Here is a 23,529-nt window from a genome sequence, read left to right on the forward strand (position 1 = left end):
CAGTGGAGTGAAGTCACCAGTACTGTCTGATGACAGAGGGAGAATGCCTCTGTACCTGACCATAGGCTCAGCAGGACTCCTATTCCAAGTGTCTTACACTATCTCACTTTCCAGGACCAAATATGCCTGAAGACCAACAAAACAGAACACTCTCTTTGCAATCAAGCAAATACTCCCTCCTCTGCTGGAAACAGAGAAAACAGACGGGATGTACATTCCATCATCACTGTCCTTTTCTCCTACAACCAATACGTATAAAAGTAAGAAAACTATAAAACAAGAGGTTTCTGGCTCTCTATATACACAAACGCCTTTTCCAAGATAACTTTGGTGACTTCCCAATAGGAACTAGCCCCCACCTTTGGAAATTCAGTTTGAAAAGAAAGACAGGAAGTATTGTATTCTGATATTCAAAAAGTGCTTGAAAATCTGAATCTAATTAACTATCCCACCATCTCACTGAGGCGAGGAGGAGCCATAGGAATAGTGCCATAGGAATGGGAGGAACATTTTTACTGCTCATTTATCCAGCCAGCTGCCCTATTACAGCTATACACCAAAGACCCTGAATCACTGGGGGGTAGATTACAAGTTAGAAGAATGGAATGGAGAGAAAAAAATCTGCCAACAATCAAATGTGCAACCTGGTCTTAGGAAACTGGTAGAAGATCTGGCCTTAATGGCCCCAGCATTTATCCAAGGCCCTGAGCTCAATAGGTATGAAGGAACAATATACCTCCATCTGCTCTTCATTTTCACCTTACCTCTTGGCTGTGTCCACCTTCTTTGATCATATCATGCTCAAACCTTGCTCTCTTTGGCAGGGACCACTGGGACTATGGTATTTACTAACGGTTCACCACATGGAGCAATAAACTAGTTACCAGGGAGGGTAAAGAGAAAGCAGGAGACAATCTCCACCTTCTAGCTGTAATTATAGGAACACATGACTCTGGCTTCTAAGAACTTTATGTCTAAACCTGCCAAATCTAATGTTGCATAAACATCAGTGCTTGATGGATGCATAAATGAGTCAGGTCCCTTGTTTCACATAATAATAGATGACCACAAGTAGTTCTTTCTGCATTCCAAAGGACAAAATCCTTTACCCTTTGGAATTTTGTCAACCTAGCAATGCAACACTGCATTTCTTTTTAGGTCTTATACCTTAAATCTATCCTGCGTACTGCTGTCAGACTACCTTTTCAGAATCCTGAATTATAAATATTATTTCTCTCCTCAAAATGTCTTTAATAATTCCCCAGTATTCAAGGCCCTCTATTTTTTTTTTTTTTTTTTCGGTACACGGGCCTCTCACTGTTGTGGCCTCTCCCGTTGCGGAGCACAGGCTCCGGACACGCAGGCCCAGCAGCCATGGTTCACGGGCCTACCTGCTCTGTGGCATGTGGGATCCTCCCGGACCGGGGCACGAACCCATGTCCCCTGTATCGGCAGGCAGACTCTCAACCACTGAGCCACCAGGGAAGCCCAAGGCCCTCTATTTTTTTAAAAAAATAATTAATTTATTTATTTTTGGCCACATTGGGTCTTTGTTGCTGCACGCGGGCTTTCTCTAGTTGTGGTGAGCGGGGGCTACTCTTAGTTGTGGTGCGCGGGCTTCTCATTTGTGGTGGCTTCTCTTGTTGTGGAGCACAGGCTCTAGGTGCATGGGCTTCAGTAGTTGTGGCACGTGGGCTCCAGTAGTTGTGGCATGCGGGCTCAGTAGTTGTGGCTCGTGGGCTCTAGAGCGCAGGCTCAGTAGCTGTGGCGCATGGGCTTAGTAGCTCCGCGCATGTGGGATCTTCCCGGACCAGGGCTTGAACTCGTGTCCCCTGCACTGGCAGGCGGATTCTTAACCACTGTGCCACCAGGGAAGCCCAAGGCCCTCTATTTTTGTACCAACTTAACTTCCCAGCCTTATCTCCTAGTGCTCCCCAGTAGGGATCTTCCATTTGGGCTAAACTGTTCCTAAACAAGTCTTGCATACCCTGCCTCCACACCTTTGCTCAGAGCATTCTCCCCACACAGGATTCAGCTTCCCATGTCCCTTTCCATATCAGATCCAAATCCATCCTTCAAGTCCAAATTATTCTATTACATTTTCCTGACCACCTCAGCCCCTAGGGTTTGATGCTTCCCCTGAGTTCTTAGAACACTGTTGGCCATAATTGTTCAGAATCTGATATTGTTTGCTATTATTCGTTAGGCTTTTATATGCATAATCTTATATTCCACCAAGGCTAATGAACTCTTTGAGATAGTCTCCTGCCTCCTTAAATACCAAAACAGTGGTTTAACAAGAGGAGGAAACTCAATAAACATTTGCCGGTTGAACACTGTGTTCCTGAAAAGTAGAAAGCATAAACTAACAGAAAAGGACCAGATCTGTCACTAACTAGATAATGATATGGAATAAACCCCTTTTCCTTTGGCTTTCAGTATCATTATTTGAAATATAGGGGACTGGACCAAACGACCTTCTAGATGTGACAGTTTATGATTCTAAAATATCTATAAATAAGATCATATTTTCAATACATTAAGAGATACTCTTTCATTGCATCTTTATGTTGAGGTCTTCTAAAATATAAAGAAACCCTCCTCTGTTTCCTAAAATTTGATTTTGATAAATGGTTTAGGAGAAAAAAAATCTGTAACAAACCCCTTGCTTCTTTTTTCACAGAAAGAATTCCAGATCCAGTCAGCTATATCCTGACTGCTGTAAGAAACAAGCTGTGTTAACAAGGTCCCATCATAGATACTCTTTATAGAGAGGGAGAGGAAAACAAACAAACAAAAACAACAACAACAAAAAAACCCCAACTCTAGTGGGGCTGGTAAACTACAGCCTGCCAGTTGGATGACCCTGCTGCCTGTTTTTGTAGATAAAGTTTTACTGGAACACAGTCATGCTCATCTGTTACATATCTATGGATGCTTTTGTGCTGTAACAGTGGTGTTGAATAAATGCAACAAACACCAGATGGTCTGCAAAGTCTAAAATATTTACTACTTACCCCTTACAGAAAAAGTTGGCCAATCCTTGTTCTATACCTCAACATTCATCACAGAGTGCCAAAGCCCTAGATTACAGCTCAATTATAGCTCAATTATAGCTGGAAATCACTAGGTGATTTCCAACTTATTCATTCAACAAATATTTACTGAGATTTCTTATTACTAACTAATCTTCATTTATTTCCTCATCTGTAAAATGGCATATAATAGTATCTACTTCATAGGGTTATTGTAAAAATGCCTTTAACACAATGCCAGGCACAAAATTTGAAAAACCATAGCTGCTATTGTCATCATAATCATCATCATCATCACCATAATCATCATCACTACCACCACCACCATCACCACTACCATCACCATCCTTTCCTGATGCTGTAAGAAAAGTAGGCTCTCTCTGATGGCCATGACCACCTAAGTGAAAGGAGAGAATCCTAGCATCTCTGTGGCTTGACTTCATACTTAGGAAAGAGCTATATGTTGACAGCACTCAGACTGCAATCACAAGAATACAGGAAATGTCCTTTTGATATGAAATGGCAGTTGACCCTATAGGCTTCTGACACCAGAAATAACAGACACTCAATATCTTTTCCAGAGTTTATCAGGAAGACAAATATGATTTGAATTTATGAACACCTCTCTTGAGGACTTAGAGCTTGCTTGTAGTCCCAAACTCAAGCGACATTAAAAAACAATGTGAGGGCTTCCCTGGTGGCGCAGTGGTTGAGAGTCCGCCTGCCGATGCAGGGGACGCGGGTTCATGCCCCGGTCCGGGAAGATCCCACATGCCGCGGAGCGGCTGGGCCCGTGAGCCATGGCGCCTGGGCCTGCGCGTCCGGAGCCTGTGCTCCACAACGGGAGAGGCCACAGCAGTGAGAGGCCCGCGTACCGCAAAAAAACCCCAAAAACAAAAAACAATGTGAAATTAAATGAGTCCACTGACTTATCACTACCTTCCAAATCAACCACCTATCCAGATTTGGTAACAAACAAATTTTCTCACTTTTTGTGAGAACTATGATTTTTTAAAAAGTCCAACAGCCTGAAATACGTATGTAGTTTTTTCTAATTCAATCCAACAAGCAAATGTTGGATTGAAATGGGTGTCTACTTTTCCCTATTACAGTGTTGGTCATGTCTCTCTAACATGCATAGAAGTTGTCTGAGGAAATAAGTATGCTCTATGTTCTTTTTAGGATCCTTCAAAATTCTGGATAGGAATCCTAAGTGATTCACTGGTGGAATAAAAGATGATTTAAAATCAAGTGCCAACATCAACTGATAAATAATGGATAACTCAAATGTGATATATCCAAACAATGAAATATTATTCAACAATAAAAAGGAATGAAGTACTGACATAAGCGATAACACAGATGAACCTTCAAAACATTAGGCTAAGTGAAAGAAGCCAGTCACAAAAGGTCACATATTGTATGATTACATTTCTATGAAATGTTCAGAATAGGCAAATATATATATATATATATATATACAAAAAGTAGATTAGTGCTTGCCTAGGGCAGGAGGGGAGAACTGGGGAGAAATTGGGAGTACCTTAATGGGTACCAGGTTTCTTTTGGGGGTAGTAAAAATGCTTTAAAAATGGACTGTGGTGATGGTTGCAAAACTCTGTGAACATATTAAAAACCATGGAATTGCACATTTTAAATGGGTAATTTTATGTTGTGTGAATTATACTTCAATAAAGCTGTTATAAAAAAAGGGAAAATCAAATGCTAGGACTTCTGTCTTTCATCTAAGATTTATAAAGCTGGAAAGAGAGTTGCTCTCATTCTAACAACAACAACAAAGAATAAACTACAAAATCATAACTTTTCTTGAGCTCATCACAGGGCAACCAAGTAGTGAGAAATCTAAGGAAAGACAAGAGACTCCAAGGAGAGATGAGATATCAACACTGGCTCACATATGGCACAGCACGGAAGGAAGACAGGGCTACCATACAAGTAGATAAGAAGAATTCAGTTGAAATTCTTAAAGTGGGCTTCCCTGGTGGCACAGTGGTTAAGAATCTGCCTGCCAATGCAGGGAACACAGGTTCAAGCCCTGGTCTGGGAAGATCTCACATGCCATGGAGCAACTAAGCCCGTGCACCACAACTACTGAGCCTGCATGCCTAAAGCCCGTGCTCCACAACAAGAGAAGTCAAAACAATGAGAAGCCTGCGCACCACAACAAAGAGTAGCCCCCGCTCGCCGCAACTAGAGAAAAGCCCTCATGCAGCAGTGAAGACCCAATGCAGCCAAAAATTAAAAAAGAAATAAAATAAATTTATATAAAAAAATTCTTAACATGTTTCTTCTTTGTTTCTTTTCCCCCTCCCTCCCTTCTCTCTCTCCGCCCCACCCCTTCTTTCTTTTTTAGCTGTGTCACGCATTATGTGGGACCTTAGTTCCCCGACCAGGGATCAAACATGCGCCCCCTGCATTGGAAGTGCGAAGTCTTCACCACTGGACCGCCAGGGAAGTTCCAAAATTCTTAACCCATTTCTAAAGGCTGAGTGGTAACTAGCCTGAGAGGATACCAACCCAGAGACCATAGACACATGAGGTATTTGTACTTACTTTTCTCAAAGACACAGAACTGTGTACTACAAAGAGTAAAGTTTACTGTAGGTAAATGATACCTCAATAAACCCAACTTAAAAAAAAAAAAAATCTAGTGCCAGGTAATTAGAAACAACCTAAATGCCCAGCAATACTAGATATGGTTAATAAATGATATATATTCATATGACAGATCATTATACAGCTATTGGAAACCATGTTAAAAAACCAAGAAGACTGTGGTAGTCAGGATAATGGCCCCTCAAAGATGTCAACATCCTAATCCCTGGAACCTGTGAACATGTTACCTTATATGGCAAAAGGGAATCTGCAGATGTGATTAAGTTAAGGATCTTGAGATGGGTGGATTATCCTAGATTATCCTGGTGGCCTGGTGGACTCGATGTAATTACAAGGGTCCTTATTAGAGGAAGACAGTCAGCTAAGTACTTTCTAACTGATACGTCATTTAGTTCTCCAGAATCACCCAACCCGGAATGCTCAAATGTCAACATATTAGGCCTGACTGCAACACCACAAAACTAGTGGGCTGCCATTTGATTTATTTGGTCCTGCAAACATATCTATGGTGTTGGGCAGATGTTGCCTCCGTTAGCTGGAACCCTCTCCTTCTGCTATGAACATGACCTGTAGCCCCTGGAGAATGAGAATCAGAGTTCCAAGCAGCAGTTTCAGGTGCTGGATCCACTTTCATCACTGCTTCCATTTATTCCTAGGGAGCTGGAAAATTCCTTTGCACTCTGATAAACCAAATAACTATCCCTTTATCAAATATTTATAGAGCAGCACTATAGGGCCACAAACTGGTAAATTGAAAGGAGTGTCTAGTACAGTGGTTTTCAACATTGGTACATTAGAATCACCCAAGGAACTTTAAAAAAACGCTCATCCTATGCCAGACTATTTAAATAAGAACCTCTAGGGTACATCAACATTTTAAAATATGCTCCCCAGGGTTGAGAACTGTTGGCCTTGTGAGAAAGACAGACAAGGAATCAATGCTTACAGGAATGTGAGGCTGGAAAGACTCTAATTGAATGGATATACATTTTTTGGTACATTCTCAGTCAGGAGTTATAAGAGGCACAAATGTTATTAGATACCATTCATCACAGTTTTTATACATGCAGAGGCCAGTGCAACAGGTGTGCTTTCAGAGAAAAAAACCATCCAGGAAGTTTTATTCTACAACTGAAAGAATGATCACTCCAAAAGTGAGAAAGTTTGCTTTATCAGGCAAGGCAAACCACAGGGAAAACCATGTTACTGTGTGTTGAAGACTGGATTCTCTAGAAGTGATGATGAGACAGAATTTAGGGAGCAAGATGTTTATAAGGGATCAACACCTGAGTAAGGAAGGGGAGGAAGCAAGATTGGGTGGAGGAAAAACTGAGATGTAGGTTCTACAAAGCCTTGGCCAATCCAGCAGAGTTCTGAAGCAAGTATTGCCTGTCAGAATGGCCGAGCCTTTACACCTCTTCCTCATTCAGTCACAGGATGCAGGCTGCACCAGCGAGGGCATAACCTCAGCCAATGTGATTCTGTACAGATGAGATAGATCCTGAAGTTGGTGACAGCTAGAGGCTGTCTGTGGACTACACTCCCTATTGCTAAGTAATGAGTCCTTCCTTCAAGGGGGACCTAGGCAGCTTATCTCAACGTTTATCGTTTGGCACTATAACAATGGACACCATGGGCGAAGAGGTAATTCTTCTTCTCAGGAATTTTTTCTAACCCAGGCCTCTCTCTCTCTCTCTCTCTAGGAACACAAGAAAGAAAAATTAGGACTATTTGTTGACAATATTTAAACAACAAAAGCCCTTGAAGTTTAGTAAGACCATAGGATGACTGTCCATTGTCCTTATGTTTTGGATTGAACTAGTGGTTTGTCCAAGGTCTCAGCAAAGGCATCCAGCTGAGGCAGGATGCATCCCACATGCAGCCACTGATGTTCCCTACTTCAAGGATATGTGGGGAGCAAACTGAGGTTGAAAGGAAAGGAACTATATCCTATTTGAACACCCCTCCTCCTCCCCAGATGTCTTTCAACTTCATTGTTTCTAAGAAACCTCTTGATTCAAAGCCTAGAGATTTAGGATTTTATTGGTAATCTATAATTGTATAACAAATTACCTCAAACTCAGAGGCTTAAAATAACAAACGTTTGTTATCTCACAGTTTCTGGAATTGGGGAGTGGTTTAGCTTGGTGGTTCTGACTCAGGTTCTCTCATGAGGTTGCAGCCAAGCTGTTGGTCGGGACTGCAGTCATCTCAAGGCTCTACTGGAGAAGAATCTGCTTTCAACATGGCTGTTAACAGGTCTCAGAATACCTGCTTCCAAGCTCATTCATATGGTTGCTGGCAGTCCTCAGTTCCTAACCATATGGCTTCTCCATAGCCTACCTGAATGTCCTCATGACATGGCAGCTAGCTTTCCTTTTCCTAGAGCTGTGTCATAACGCAGCAGCTGACTTCCCCAGAGTAAGTGATTCAAGAGAGAGCAAGAGAGCATGAGTGGGCACCAAAGACAGAAGCTGCAGTCTTTTTATAACCTAATTTTGGCAGTGACATCCCATCACTTCTACCACACTCTATTCACTAGAAGCAAGTTCCTAAGTCCAGCTCATGCTCAAGGGGAGTTTTCTTCAGAGGAAATGTATCAAAGAATTTATAAATATATCTTTAAAATTACAACAAAATTAAAACAGAATAGAAAGGTTTGGAGTTCAGTTAGGTTTGTTTTTGCAATCGGGTAAGAAAGAAATAAACAATCCAACAAAAGCCATTAGCCATGTCCACTGCAGAAAGTGTTTTAATTCAGCAAGAGTAAAGACTCTCCCCAGCTGCAATACTCCCCAGCAGGCATCTACGTCTACTAAACCAGGAACGCCACTTCCCAAAAGCAAGAGCAAAGTCAAATACAGTAAATCCCCTACATGCGAACGAGTTCCATTCCAAGAGCATAAAGATTTGTCATCTTTATGAAGATGACAAATTCATAAGTCCAATTTGTTCAAGTCCAACAAAGTTAGCCTAGGTACCCAACTAACACAATTGGCTATATAGTACTGTACTGTAATAGGTTTATAATACTTTTCACACAAATAATACATAAAAAACAAACACAAAAAACAAAGAAAACTTTTAAAATCTTACAGTACAGTACCTTGAAAAGTATAGTAGTGCAGTACAACAGCTGGTGTACAGGGGCTGGCATCGAGTGAACAGGCAAGAAGTTACTGACTGGAGGAGGGAGAGGAGGTGGTGGTGGAGCTGAAGGATCATCAGCAACAGGAGACAGAGGGCAAGGTGCAATTTCACTCACGCCTGACGCTGATGGAATGCACGTTTGCATCTTTGAAAGTTCGAAACTTGAAGGTTCATATGTAGGGGACTTACTGTACAGAAATGTCTTCATTCACTGGACTGTATCTTTAGAAATAACACTACCCTGAATCCTCCTCACTTTAGGTCCTTAGGCTTAATCAACAAGGTAGTACATGTTTTTCTTGTTTTTAATACTTTTTAAATTGGAGGGCTTCCCTGGTGGTGCAGTGGTTGAGAGTCCGCCTGCCAATGCAGGGGACATGGGTTCGTGCCCCAGTCTGGGAGGATCCCATATGCCGTGGAGCGGCTGGGCCCGTGGGCCATGGCCGCTGAGCCTGCGCGTCCGGAGCCTGTGCTCCGCAAGGGGAGAGGCCACAACAGTGAGAGGCCTGTGTACCACAAAAAAAAAAAAAAAAAAAAGGAGGAAAATTTAAAATACAGAAAAGTACAAAGAAAAAAAATAATCATCATCCATACTTTCACGTTCCAGAATTAATTATTACTGTCTCAGCAGAGATGTTTTATTTCTTTGTTTCTGTTTTAACATAAATATCCCATTTGTTTTATGACTACCATGGCTTCTCTATCACTAAATTCTTTATTTTGATCGAATTCTTGGCTGCCTTCATTGTCAAGAAGTTTTATTTTGTCCCCCCCCACCAAGAAGGACTCATAGGTGCCACATTCTTGATTCCTTTCATGTTTGAGAATGTCTTCCCATTTATATTTGAATGATACCTTCACTATTAATAATATTCGTGAGGTCCACTTTCTTTTTCTGAAAACACAGATTGTGTTCCTCTGCTTTGCAATGTAGTGAAGAAACTGGGGATATGCTTAATTTTTACTCTCATATAAGTGATTAGCTTTTTGTCTCTGGACGCTTGAAGAACTCTTTTTTTTTTTTTTTTTTGTGGTACGCAGGCCTCTCACTGTTGTGGCCTCTCCCGTTGCGGAGCACACGCTCCGGACGCGCAAGCTCAGCGGCCATGGCTCACGGGCCCAGCCGCTCCGTGGCATGTGGGATCTTCCCGGACCGGGGCACGAACCCATGTCCCCTGCATCGGCAGGCAGACTCTCAACCACTGCGCCACCAGGGAAGCCCTTGAAGAATTCTTTATCTAGGGATAAGTTTAGTAAGTTTACTAGGATACAACTGGCCAAATTTTCATAGAACACAATAACAATATACTCTCAAAATCTGTCGATTTTTCACTTGATTCAGAAAATTTTATTATATCTTATTTTTAATTAAAAAATTAAAATTTAAGTTAAATATGCATATAAAGAGATAAATAGTCTCTCAAGGTTTACAATGAAAAATTTCAGTCTTCCATTCCCTTTCTTTCCCATTTTCTGTCCCCCAGAAGCACACCATTTCAATTCTTTTAGTGAATCCATTTAGTATTTCTACTCATATTTCTAATAACATTCTAATATTGATATTTCTTCATTTTCCAATTCCGACATTATCTGTTGATTTCCCACTATGGAAGATGAGGATTTAGCTTCCTTTCATCACCAGCCTGCCTCCACTACATACACCTGTACTTCTTGTATTCTCTGCCTTTCTAATATAATTGTTTCATTATTTTGGTTAGCTTAATAATCAATGTTTAAGTTATTATGACTTCAGCTTTAGGTATTAGCTATTAACTATGAAAGAGGAAGTTTATCTCTCTTTTCTTCCCTCATACTTCCAACAGACTAAACTTCCCTCCCATTATTCCAAAGTAATTGTATCATAATTTTGGCTAGATAGTCAGTGATTACATTATTATGCATATATAACATTAGTTACACCTGAGCCATTTAGTAACTAATGGTTTTTTTTCCTGAACGTTTTTTTTTCTTGGCTGCGCCATGCAGCTTGCAGGATCTTAGTTCCCCGACCAGGGATGATTGGACCTGTGTCCCTTGCAGTGGAAGCTCGGAGTCCTAACCACTGGACCGCCAGGGAAGTCCCTCCTGCACATTTTTGTTCTTTGCCTTGGCATTACTTGTCTTTTCATTTCTTAGTTTTCTAGATACTTATCAATAATTCAACTCCAAATTAAGTGCTCAAAACTCCTCTCAAAATGTCGACGCACATCAAGTATTCTATCATTTTCATCAGAAGAAATATGAACATGTTGAAGAAAATTTTCTCAAATCTTCCTGACTTATTCCAATCTGGTCTGGTTGCCATCTATCCCATATACACAGGTGTTATCCTGGAATCTCCCTTCATCATTATCCTAGGGATTCTTTTTCCTATACCCTATGTCTTTCTCTTTCTAAGTGTATGCCAGGGTTTTGGTGTTCTATATCCTCTTGTAGCTTCCTGAAACAGATGCATGGAAAGCAAATGCCTGAAAGGTTCTTACTCTACTCTCATACTTGATAGTTTGACTAGATATAGATTTAAGAATTCTGAAAGCATTCTTCCCTTATTTTATAGTTTCTAGGGTTGCTGTTAAGAAACTGAAAGTTATTTTAATTCCTTTATATATGATATCCCCCCTCTTCTCTGGAAGCTTGCAGAATTTTCTCTTTGGTATCAGGGCTATAACATTTCACAATAACTTGCTATGTTTCTTTTCATGCATTTTGCTGCACACTTTCCTTTCAGTCTAGAAACCCAGCTTCTTTCATTCTGAGAAATGTTTTTTGTAACAGTTCACTGATGATTTCTTCCCTCTTCATTTTCTCTGTTTTTTCCTTCTGGAACTCCTAATATTCAAATATTGGACCTCCTTGGCTGCTCCTTTAATCTACTTATCATTTCTCTATTTTCCATCAATTTGTTGTTTTATTCTGCTTTGTGAAAAATTTTTCCAAAAAAATTTCCTAACTTTTCTATTAAATTTTTCATTTTAATATCAGCACTACGTGTTCTCTAAATATTCCTTTTTAAATATAGCATCCTGCTTTTGGGTTCATGAATGCAATATTCTCTCATCTCTCAATGAGGGCAAGGATTTTAGTGTGCTTTGTTCACTGCTGTGTCCCTAGGTCCTACAACGGTGGCCCTCAGATGCTCAAATATTAATAATAAATGTTACCTTTTTGAAGTTTTTTTCTCTCTGCATAATTTCTGTTTCCTTCAAGTTGATATTTTTCCTATTATTGTTTTTTTTCCCCCACCTGTTTATTTGTTCTGGCCTCTAAATCTGGTAATCCTTGCTTTTTTTGGGTCCAACTTCTAAGACTGGCACAATAAATATGTGATTGGGAGCACTGAACATGTGGTGGACTTTGTCAACTTTGAAATTCAATGTAGTTAGAGCCAAGAAGTATGTTATCTGCTGGGAACTCCCTGACGACTATATCTTTAGGTCTCTCCTTTTGGACTCTGCTACCACAGAGAAGAATCTTCTAATGTGCTTGTTTGACATGTATAAGCCCAGCTGCTAGTATTTAGGAGCCAAGTGGAAGAAGGAAGCTGAGGACCTCAGAACACACATTCACTTAATCCCCACTTTCCGCATGGTACCTCCAACCTTATCTATGCCTGGTGCCCCAACCCAGAGATCCTCTATTTTACCCTCTTCTGAGAATAAATCTCCAGTCTCTTACTAGAGTTGTGAGGTCTGGGGGAGGAAATCTAAGGATCTACTTTTTAGACAAACTTTGAAGTAATCCTGTTTTTAGCCTACTACTAGATGTACTTGGTGCTGTTGAATCTTAATTCTTTTGAGAGTTTTATAGTGCAAATCAGCTTGCATCTCAGCTTGCCCCACTTCTGGCTTAGCATTCAGCTTTCTCAGGTATGCTAAATTGTCCTGCTTTTCTGCTTCCCAATTTCTGGTGTTGCTATTTCCTTTTTCATTTTCTTTAGCCTTCTGGATTTACACCCTTCTAAAATCCCTTTACTGTTGTCTTAGTGGGGTTTCAGAAGTCATATTTACCCAATCCTTACAAGTTTATATTAAAATCCTTAAATTAAATTGCTTTACCAAGAATCCCTTATATCTTTGAATGCATCTTTTGGTCACATGATCAGTTCTCTATTTCAGAGACGTTAACTATATTGAATCATCTTTGTCTTTTATTTCTATTAGATTTTAATTTCAATTATTTCCATTTTCATCTAAATTACTGAAAATCTTAAACTTTTCCTCTATGTATATAATTTGATTTTCAGTGGTGTCAGTTCTGCTCTTTGCTATTTTTAAATTAATTAATTAATTAATTCTGTAATTAAGTTATTTGGTCCCCAATTTATTTTCTTAGTTCTATAATATCTTCTTTTATCTCATTTTGTTGTTTTTATCATCTCATCACTGAACTCTTATTTATGAAATTCATATTCTACTGAGTTGTTTTGCAGTGGTAGAATTGTATATTTGTAAGGAAATTCTTTCTATTCATTGAGTTATGTTTTTCTCAGGGCAGGTTTTTGTTTTTTTGCAAGGCATTTTTCTTGCTTTCATTTTTGCTATATATTTGCACAGCTGACACACTGATTCTTTTGGTCTTGTTCATGCTTGTTTTATTTATTTTGATATATTATAGATGAATTCTTATCTCTCATCCTCATGTATCTGAGACTGGCTACCATGTGAGTGCTGGTTATTTTGTATTCTGTGTACTTTTCTATGGCTTCAGGGAATGATGTGAGTGGGAGGGACGGAAAGGGTATAAGGAACTCACCAAGGTACTGTAGAGTCGTTGTCCAATTATTTCTCTTTCCTGAGATTCTGTTAAATATTCTTGTTTCATTCCACATACGTAAGGGGTTACCCCATTCCTATGGAAGGACAGTCTCCAGCTTCACATTATTTCACCTATTCATTTTTTTAGGATTACATCTTTTGTTTCTGTTAAAGAGTCAACCTCATTGTTCATTTTCCCTGCTGCACCATTTACTCCCTAGCAGTTGTTCCCATTGCTTCTCAGCCAGAAGAAGATAAATGTACAGACATGTACTCAGTTTGCTTCTTTCCAGACCTGGAGCTATTAGTGAGAACTTGCAGGGTTTCATTAACACATCAGTATGGCTTCTGGGGAGTGGTGATAGGGTGGAGTTGGGAGCCTACTGTTATTCCCTTCTGTTCCTCACCAGAATCTTGTTTCTTTCCTTGGCCACCAATTTTTAAGCTTTATTATGTTTGATTATCTTACTGTGTTTGCTACTGTTGAAATTTCTCCAATTTTTAAAATTAATTTATTTTTCACATTTAATTAGAAACTAGTAGTAGGAAGCTCTGTGATGCAATCTGAAGCATCCACTTTAATCCACAAGTGTTTCTTTGCAAGGCTCTAATATAGAACTCTTATCCATAGGGGTAATTGGGCCAACTGAAGCTAGAGTTTAATTTCATTTTCATTAAAATATATACTCTGAAATATGTCTCCTACCTCTGTTGTGCTGGATAGCAAAACAAACAAACAAACAAACAGGAAAAAACCCACCAACCAGTAAGACATTTTTCTTTCCCAATTTACTCCTCTTACATTCATTTCATCCAGGCTCCAAACATTTATTAAGCATTCCTATGTACTGGCATCAGGCAGTAAAGCTCTGAGTATAGTGGCTTCTGAGAAAGCAGTCAATAAAATGCTGATTGAAGAAAATGTGACGAGGTTGCCTAGGTGCAGCCATTAGGATGGCCACTGTCAAAAATATAGAAAATAACAAGCTTTGATGAGGATATGAAGAAATTATGTCGTCATCACGGTTGGTGTGATTGTAAAATGGAAAACAGTATGGAGGTTCCTCAAAAAAAAAAAAAAAAAAGGAACTATCAAATAATCCAGCAATCCCACCTCTGGATATATATCCAGAAGAATTCAAAGCAGGATCTCAAAGGGATATCTGCACATCCATGTTCACTGCAGCATTATTCACAATAGCCAAGAGGTGGAAGCAACCCAAATGTCCACTGATAGATGAACAGATAGAGAAAATGTGGTGTATACACACAATGGAATTTATGCAGCCTTAAAAGGAAGGAAATTCTGACACATGATACAATGTGGATAAACCTTGAGGATATTATACTAATTAAGTGAAATAAGCCAGTGACAAAAAGACAAATAGTGCATGATTCCACTTATAAATGGTACGTCAAGTAGTCAAATTCAGAAAAACAGAAAGTCAAATGGTGGTTACCAGGGCCTGGGGAGAGCAGATAAGGGAGAGTTGTTGTTTAATGGATACAGAGCTTCAGGTTTGCAAGATGAAAAAGTTCTGGAGATCTGCTTAACAACAATGTCAACATACTTTTAACACTACTGAACTGTACACTTAAATATGGTTAAGGTGGTAAATTTTATGTTGTGTGTTTATCACAATTAAAAAAAAAAAAGAAGTTCTATAACACTGTCGGAAAGACAGTCCTGTTCCCTGTTCTCTCCACAGCTGCTCTGCCCCGCTCCTATGCAGGATTTGATTCTACCTTGGCAGGAAAAGACACAGGGAAAAGCTAACCTTGTGTGGCGAAGAAAAGCCTCCATTCTATCTCATGGGAAAACATTCACATACTTTTGTCAATTTCACACAGTTTAATCTAGTTTTCATTCCCTCTTTCCCATCCACTGGGTGGCTTTATTTTGTTTTAAGACAAGGAGAATTGCCAAAAAGAAAAACCCCAGGGCTTACTTCTGCAGGACGGATCCCTTAATGACCAGCTCCTCATCCAAGTCTGCTTCATTAGCCATGAAGAGCAGCCTCTTTCCTGTGCTGTCCACTCCAATGAAGTCACGCTGCTCCACTGAATCACACACAAAAAAGGAAAATCAAACAAAGCCATTTGCCCCACCTGTATGACTAAGTCAGGGGAGAGGGCACCTGCTCACATTGCTTTTAGAACCAAATACAGGAGTGAGTGCTATGTAACACATACTCACCACAATGTTTAAAACATGGGCAGTCAAAGTTTTTTTGTATTGCTCTAAAGGATATTATTAGGTTAACTGGTGAAGCCTGAATAAAGTCTGTAGATTAAAGTATGGTACCAATGCAATTTTCTGTTTTAAGAGAGTGTGGGGTGTGGGGGAAAGATACACATTGATGTATTAAAGGCAAAGGGAATCATATCTGCAATTTATTCTCATAAATAGCTCAGAAAAATAATAGTTACATATATAATATGTTATATATTCATTAGATACACATGGAATATATAAGAGGGAAAGCGGGAGAATACTACAGCAAATGTTAACATTTGGGGAATCTGGGTAAAGGATATTTGCGATCTTTATACTACTCCTGTAACCTTCTGTAAATGTAAAATTGTGTCAAAAATTAAAAGTTAAGGAGGTGATGGATATGTTAATTAGTTTGATTGTGGTAATCATTTCACAACATCTACATATGATGTCAAAACATCATGTTGTATACCTTAAATACAGAATTTTTATTTGTCAAAACTAAATAAGTAGGGGACTTCCCTGGTGGCGCAGTGGTTAAGAATCCGCCTGCCAATGCAGGAGACATGGTTTCAAGCCCTGGTCTGGGAAGATCCCACATGCCGTGGAGCAACTAAGCCCATGAGCCACAACTACTAGCCCGAGTGCCACAACTACTGAAGCCTCCGTGCCTAGAGCCTGTGCTCCGCAACAAGAGAAGCCACCGCAATGAGAAGCCCGCGGACCGCAACTAAGAGTGGCCCCCGCTCACTGCAACTAGAGAAAGCCCGCATGCAGCAACTAAGACTCAACACAGCGAAAAATAAAAATAATAAATAAATTAAAAAAAACTAAACCAGTATATATCAAAAAAATTAAAAGTTAAAAAAAAAAAAGAGGGCCAGTCAAGATACTGCTTAGCCAAATTAAGTAGATGAACCACAAGCCCACTGCATGGCACAGAAAGAAATTGCAACTGTTTCTCTGTAAATAATAACCTAGGTTTGCTCACTGTGAAAATGGGAATAGCATTTAAGGGCATCCACATTTAACCAACATTAACTATATGTCTACTATGCACTAGATTTTGTGCTGTGTATGGGAGCACTGAAAGAAAATAAGGCAGATATTTACTAGATGTGGAGAGTTCTCTGGTAGACAATGATCTTATAGGATGCCATATTATTGCTGTCTTCTGTGTTAGATATTTCTTTTCCCCAACAAGATTACAAACTGTTCAAAGGCAGACTTAGGATTCCTTTAGATCTCCCACAACATCTAGTGTAGTGTTGAACATTTAATAAAATCTGCTACTAACATCCATACAGTATCTATTTATAGCTTACAAAAACATTTTCACATAGAGGCAGCATAGCATAACGATTAAGAAGAGAGCCTCTGAAGCTAGACCACCTGGGTATGAATCCCACTTATTAGTTGTATCTCTTTGAGGAAGATAATAAACTTCCATTCCTCAGTTTCACCTGTAAAATGGGGATAACAGTGCCTACGCCTACCTCACAGGATTTTTAGGAGAACTAAATGAGTTAATATTTGTAAAGCACTATTTAGTGCTATTAACTAAAACATTAAATAAAATGTTTAAGTTTAAAAAATTAAACAAAATACATGCTCTCATTTGATCTTCACAACAATCAAATAAAGCAATGATTTAATACCTATTTGAAAGGGAGAAACTAAAAGGTGAGCTCTAGGAAAAATGGTATCTCTAAAGATGAATTTTTCTACCTCCTATTGACAGACAATGGCTACTATACAACTGAACATGCTTCCCTGTTGGCTGCAGCTGCCTATATACCTAAAACCAAATGCTTTACTCAAGTGTATAATGTGTTTAGCTCAGGTTCTTGAAAGCATCCATTCCTTCAGATGGTCTCTGGTTATCTCATAGGCAGTGTTTTAATCTGAATAGGGAGAAACTATCATAAAAAATTACATGTTGTTTTTTTCTAATTACCAAGATAAGTGAACACCAAAGAAGGAAGGGTAAATAATGCCAATTTGAAGGTAAGTTTTACAGAGAATTTCAATTGAAACTAAATTTTGCAGAGAATTTCAAATGTCACACAGCAACTCTGACATATATCAATTCATCCATTACATGGAAACTTGAGAATATAACAAAGTCTGCAAAGCTCTGATTACGAGCCAACATTTCAAAAGGAAATAACACAGAGATGTTATTTTTGGATATATTTGGAGTGCTTACCCTATCCAACTCCTTAGGCCCACAAAAAACCTTGAATTACTGAATGTCCTGGGAGCAATAATTTCCAACAAGTCAATTTTTCAGCTATGTTGCACTTCAGTCACATTTCCCTCACTCTCAGGCCCCCCTCCTGGTATTTACTTCTTTGTAGCTACCATAGTAACTGGGACCTCAGAATATGATACAAATTATAGAAACTTGGACAGGTTTCTTTCTGTTCTGCTTTAACAAGGTGAATTCCACTTGGGAAGCAGAGCAAGAACATTAGAATGTCCATCCTAAGAGAAAGATTACACAAATAAGGTTAAGAAGGCAGTTAAAACTATGAACTTCCATCTTAAAAAATTCTGTCATAATCAACTATTCATATATTTTTCCAGTTGTTTTTTACTTCTCTGTCTCCTCTACAGTCATTTACTTATTCATTCATTCATTCAACTAATAAATATATTTGTGCACCACCCCAGTGACAGGCATTATGTTTGGAGTGGGGAATTCCATCTCATTTTATGAGGCCAGCATGATTCTGATGCTAAAACCAAACAAAGATATGACAAAGGAAAAGTACAGGCAAAATAAAACATTAGCAAATCAAAACTAACAGTCTATGTAGTAGATTTAAAAGGGTTACAAATTTGTTGTAGCTTTGCCCATCAAGATATAGGGTCGAGAATGTAAGATGGTAGCCACTGTGGAAAACAGTATGGTGGTTCCTCAAAAAATTAAAAACAGAATTACCATATGATCCAACAATTCCACTTCTGGGTATATAACCAAAATAACTGAAAGCAAGGTCTTGACGAGATATTTTTACACCCATGTCCTTAGCAACATTACTCAAAATAGCTAAACTGTAGAAGCAACCCAAATGTCCATCTATGAATTAAACAGATAAGCAAGATGTGGTATATACACATAAGAGAATATTATTCAGCCTTAAAAAGGAAGGAAATCCTGAAATATGCTACAACATAGATAAACCTTGAGGACACTATACTAAGGGAAACAAACCAGTGACAAAAGGACAAATACTGTGTGATTCTACTTACATAAGGTACTGAAAGTACCCAAAATCATACAGACAAAAAACAGATGGTATTTGCCAGGGGCTGGGAGGAGGGGGAAATGGGGATTTATATTTAATGGTTATAAAGTTTCAGTTTTACAAGATGAGAAGAGTTATGGAGATGGGTGCACAAAATTATAAATGTATTTATTACCACTGAACTATGTTTAAAAAGAGATGGTAAATTTTGTTATGTGTTTTTTACCACAACAAAAAAATTTGAAGAAAAAAAAAGTGCCCCCAGGGAAAACAAAAAAGAAGTAAGGTTAGTAAGGTTAATTCCCTATCCTTTATATCTAGGCTGGCCTAGCGACTAGCTTTGACTAACAGGAGTGCGGACGAAATGACACAGTGTGAGTTCTGAGTTTAGGCCTCAAGAGACCTTGTAGCTTCTTTCTTATTCTCTTAGAACCTGCTGCTGCTGCTGCCATGTGAACAAGCCTGGGCTAGCCTCCTGTATGATAAGAGACTAAATGGAAAGAGAAACTCAGCTGTCACAGCTAAGGCCCTAGACATACTAGTGAGTTCAGCTGTGGCAGGCTGGCTCTAAGAATGATAACTGCTTCCTGGCATGCACACCCTTCTGTATCCCCTCCCCTTGAGTATGGGCTGGCCTGGCTACTTGCTTCTACCAACAAAAAGTGGCAAAAGTAATCAGATGTTACTTTTGTGATTAGGTTACATAAGTTCATAACTTATGTGCTGCTAGAAGATTCTCACCCTTTCTCCTTGGAGAAAGGAGAGTCTATTTAATAAATGGAGGAAGGAAAAAGAGACATCTATATGGAAAACAAGATTAAACTGGATGCCAACCTCACACCATATACAAGACACAATTCTATTTGGATCAAGGAATTATGTGTCAAGCATAAATCTTTAAAATTCTTATTAGAAAATATGTTAAGGACTTCCCTGGTGGCACAGTGGTTAAGAATCCACCTGCCAATGCAGGGGACACGGGTTCGAGCCCTGGTCCGGGAAGATCCCACATGCTGCGGAGCAGCTAAGCCCATGTGCCACAACTATGGAGGCCTCCGCTCTAGAGCCCGCAAGCCACAATTACTGAGCCCACGTGCCACAACTACTGAAGCCTGTGCACCTAGAGCCCATGCTCTGCAACAAGAGAAGCCACTGCAGTGAGAAGCCCGTGCACCACAACAAAGACCCAATGCAGCCAAAAATAATTAATTAATTAATTAATTAAAAATAAAGAAAAAAGAAAACATAAGTTAACTTTGTTCAGAACTTGCAGTAGGGAGTTCAAGACACAAAAGATGCTTTTAAAATTTTGGTAAATTTGATTATATTAAAGTTAAGAATTTTTGTTCATAAGACGTTTTAAAGAAAGTGAGAGGGGCTTCCCTGGTGGCGCAGTGGTTGGGAGTCCGCCTGCCGAAGCAGGGGACGTGGGTTCGTGCCCCGGTCCGGGAGGATCCCACATGCCGCGGAGCGGCTGGGCCCGTGAGCCATGGCCGCTGAGCCTGCGCTCCACAATGGGAGAGGCCACAACAGTGAGAGGCCCGCGTACCGCAAAAAAAATTTTCCCATTTTCTTTTGGGAAACTATATTTGCAGTATATCCAACTGACAAATGAGTGGTAAGAAACAAATCAGTAAGAAATGTGCAAATAACTCATTGAAAACTAGGCAAAATATATAAACAGGCATTTCACAGAAGAGAAAATAAATACGACCAGTGAACAAATACTCAACCTCGAGAGACCAAGGGAATGTACACAAAGATCACAATGAGATAAGATACCATTTTACTTCTGCTCAACTGACGCAAAGAATCTGACAACGCCGAGTGCTGGAGAGTAGATGGAGCAATGAATTCTTTTAAATCTCTGGTAGTTGAGGAAACTGACATAACCACTTTGGAAAAGAGTAAAACTGTTTACCATTACCCCCAAAATTGAACATTCATATATTCTACGACCCAGCAATTCTATTAAGAAACTCTTACATGTGCCCATTAAACAATATGTACATAAATGTTCATAACAGCACTGGTGACAATAGCAAAAATTTGGAATCAATCTAAACCCCCATTGCTTGAAAAGTGAATAAATAAACTGTAGTGTACTTATACAGTGCAATTTTGTATAGCGCTCAAAATGAAGAAACTGTAGCTGCCCGTAATATAATATTGGAAAAAGTTAAGTCCCACTAGATTACATCCATCATGCTATCTTTTTAAATAAAATTAGAAGCAACTAAAAAATATATCAGGACTTCCCTGGTGGCACAGTGGTTAAGAATCCGCCTGCCAGTGCAGGGGACACAGTTCAATCCCTGGTCCAGGAAGATCCCACATGCCACAGAGCAACTAAGCCCATGCGCCACAGCTACTGAGCCTGTGCTCTAGAGCCTGTGAGCCACAACTACTGAGCTGGCGTGCCACAAATACTAAAGCCCACGTGCCTAGAGCTCGTGCTCTGCAACAAGAGAAACCACTGCAATGAGAAGTCCGTGCACCACAACGAAGAGTAGAGCCCCCGCTCGCTGTAACTAGAGAAAGCCTGCACACAGCAACAAGGACCCAATGCAGCCAAAAATAAATAAATAAAAAATTTAAAATACATACATATCAATATATATTTTTAGAATACATAAAGCTGAGATAAAGGAAAGCCAAAAAAAAGATAAATAAGATTCAGTAAGGTGTTGATAATTACCTTAGATGGGGACAATAGTGAGTTGGGAGGGGGTAAGATCCCATTGGTAGACGTTTTAAAGTTTGAGTTGAGTGGTGGGTTAAAAAAAAAAAAGAAAAAAGATTAGTATTTTCATTTTCTTTGGATATATACCCAGGGGTGGAACTGGTGAATCATATGGTAGTTTTATTTTTAGCTTTCTGAGGAACCTCCATGCTGTTTTCCACAGTGGCTACACCAGTTTACATTCCCACCAGCAGTGTACAAAGTTTCCCCTTTCTTCACAGCCTTGCTAACGCTTGTTATTTGTGATGACAGCCACTCTGATAGATGTGAGGTAACATCTCATTGTGGTTTTGATTTGCATTTCTGAAAAGATACATGCACCCCAATGCTCATAGCAGTATTATTTATAACAGCTAAGATACAGAAGCAACCTAAGTGTCCATCAAATGAATAGATAAAGAAGATGTAGTATATATATATATATATATATATATATATATGCACACACACACACAATGGAATACTAATCAGCCACAAAAAAGAATGAAAATTTTGCCATTTGTAACAACATGGAGGGACCTGGAATATTATGCTTACTTAGTGAACTAAGTCAGATGAGAAACACAAACACTGTATGTTACCACTTACATGTGGAACTTAAAAAGAAATAGACTAACAGATATAGACAACAAACTAGTGGTTACCAGTGGGGAGAGGGAAGGTGGAGGGGCAAGATAGGGGTAGGGGATTAAGAAGTACGAAGAACTATGTATAAAATAAGTAAGCTGAAAGGATATATTGTACAGCACATGGAATATAGCCAATATTTTAAAATAACTATAAATGGAGTATAATCTTTAAAAATTGTGAATCACCATGTTGTATGCTTGAAACTTATATAATATTGTAAACCAACTATACCTCACTGCAATTAAAACAGGCAAACAAAATAGAGAATTACAGTTGAAGAGAACATGAAATGTATTAATAAAAGTTCACTTAATTTTTTTAAAGGTAATTAATCTGAGAAAAAATTTTTAGAACTGAGGACTTGAATTTTCAGATTGAAAGGCCCATTAGCATCCAACACAGGGGATGACATTAAACTATACTAAGGCATATCAATGTGAAATTTTAGAAGTTTAGAAATAATAAGATCCTATAAGCTTCTAGAAAGGAAAAAAAATGGTCTCATACAAAAAGAATCAAGAATCACAATGGTGTTGGATTTAATAGAAAAGCTAAAAGATAGTGAAATAATACTTTCAAAATTTTGAGGGGACAGGATTTCCAAGGGAAGTTTATACCCAGCCACCCCCCGCAAAAAAAGTGGATATAAACTAAGAAAGAGGAAAATATGAGGTTCAAGATATGAGAGTGAAGGGTGAACCTAAAATGACAGTTACACAGCAGAGCAACTAGTCCAGAATCTAGGAGAGAGATCTTTAAGAATTTGAAATTGAGGGAAACAGTGTGTTGGAAAGTAATGAGAGGAAATTCACACAACTGGGGTTAAGGCTGAATTAGTAATAAATACATAGAAAACAAAGCAAATGAAAAAACGAGGGCTTTCCAGGTGGCGCAGTGGTTGAGAGTCCGCCTGCCGATGCAGGGGACACGGGTTCGTGCCCCGGTCCGGGAAGATCCCACATGCCGCAGAGCGGCTGGGCCCGTGAGCCATGGCCGCTGAGCCTGCGCGTCCGGAGCCTGCGCTCCGCAACGGGGGAGGCCACAACAGTGAGAGGCCCCCGTAACGCAAAAGAAAAAAAAAAAAAAAAGAAAAAACGAGACAATTTTT

The 23,529-nt window shown here is 39.3% G+C and overlaps 1 protein-coding gene across 1 annotated transcript in view; it reads right to left on the minus strand.

Moving 5' to 3' along the window:
* The window catches only part of EIF2B3 (eukaryotic translation initiation factor 2B subunit gamma), a 148,381-nt gene that overhangs the window by 64,032 nt on the left and 60,820 nt on the right, over positions 1-23,529 (minus strand). Inside the window, exon 5 of the mRNA XM_079698740.1 lies at positions 15,526-15,637. Within this exon, the coding sequence (XP_079554866.1) occupies positions 15,526-15,637 (112 nt within the window). The remainder of the gene's footprint in view (positions 1-15,525; positions 15,638-23,529) is intronic.

This window comes from Hyperoodon ampullatus (genome assembly GCF_949752795.1).
Source record: "Hyperoodon ampullatus genome assembly, chromosome: 2".
In the NCBI taxonomy this organism is placed as follows: domain Eukaryota; kingdom Metazoa; phylum Chordata; class Mammalia; order Artiodactyla; family Ziphiidae; genus Hyperoodon; species Hyperoodon ampullatus.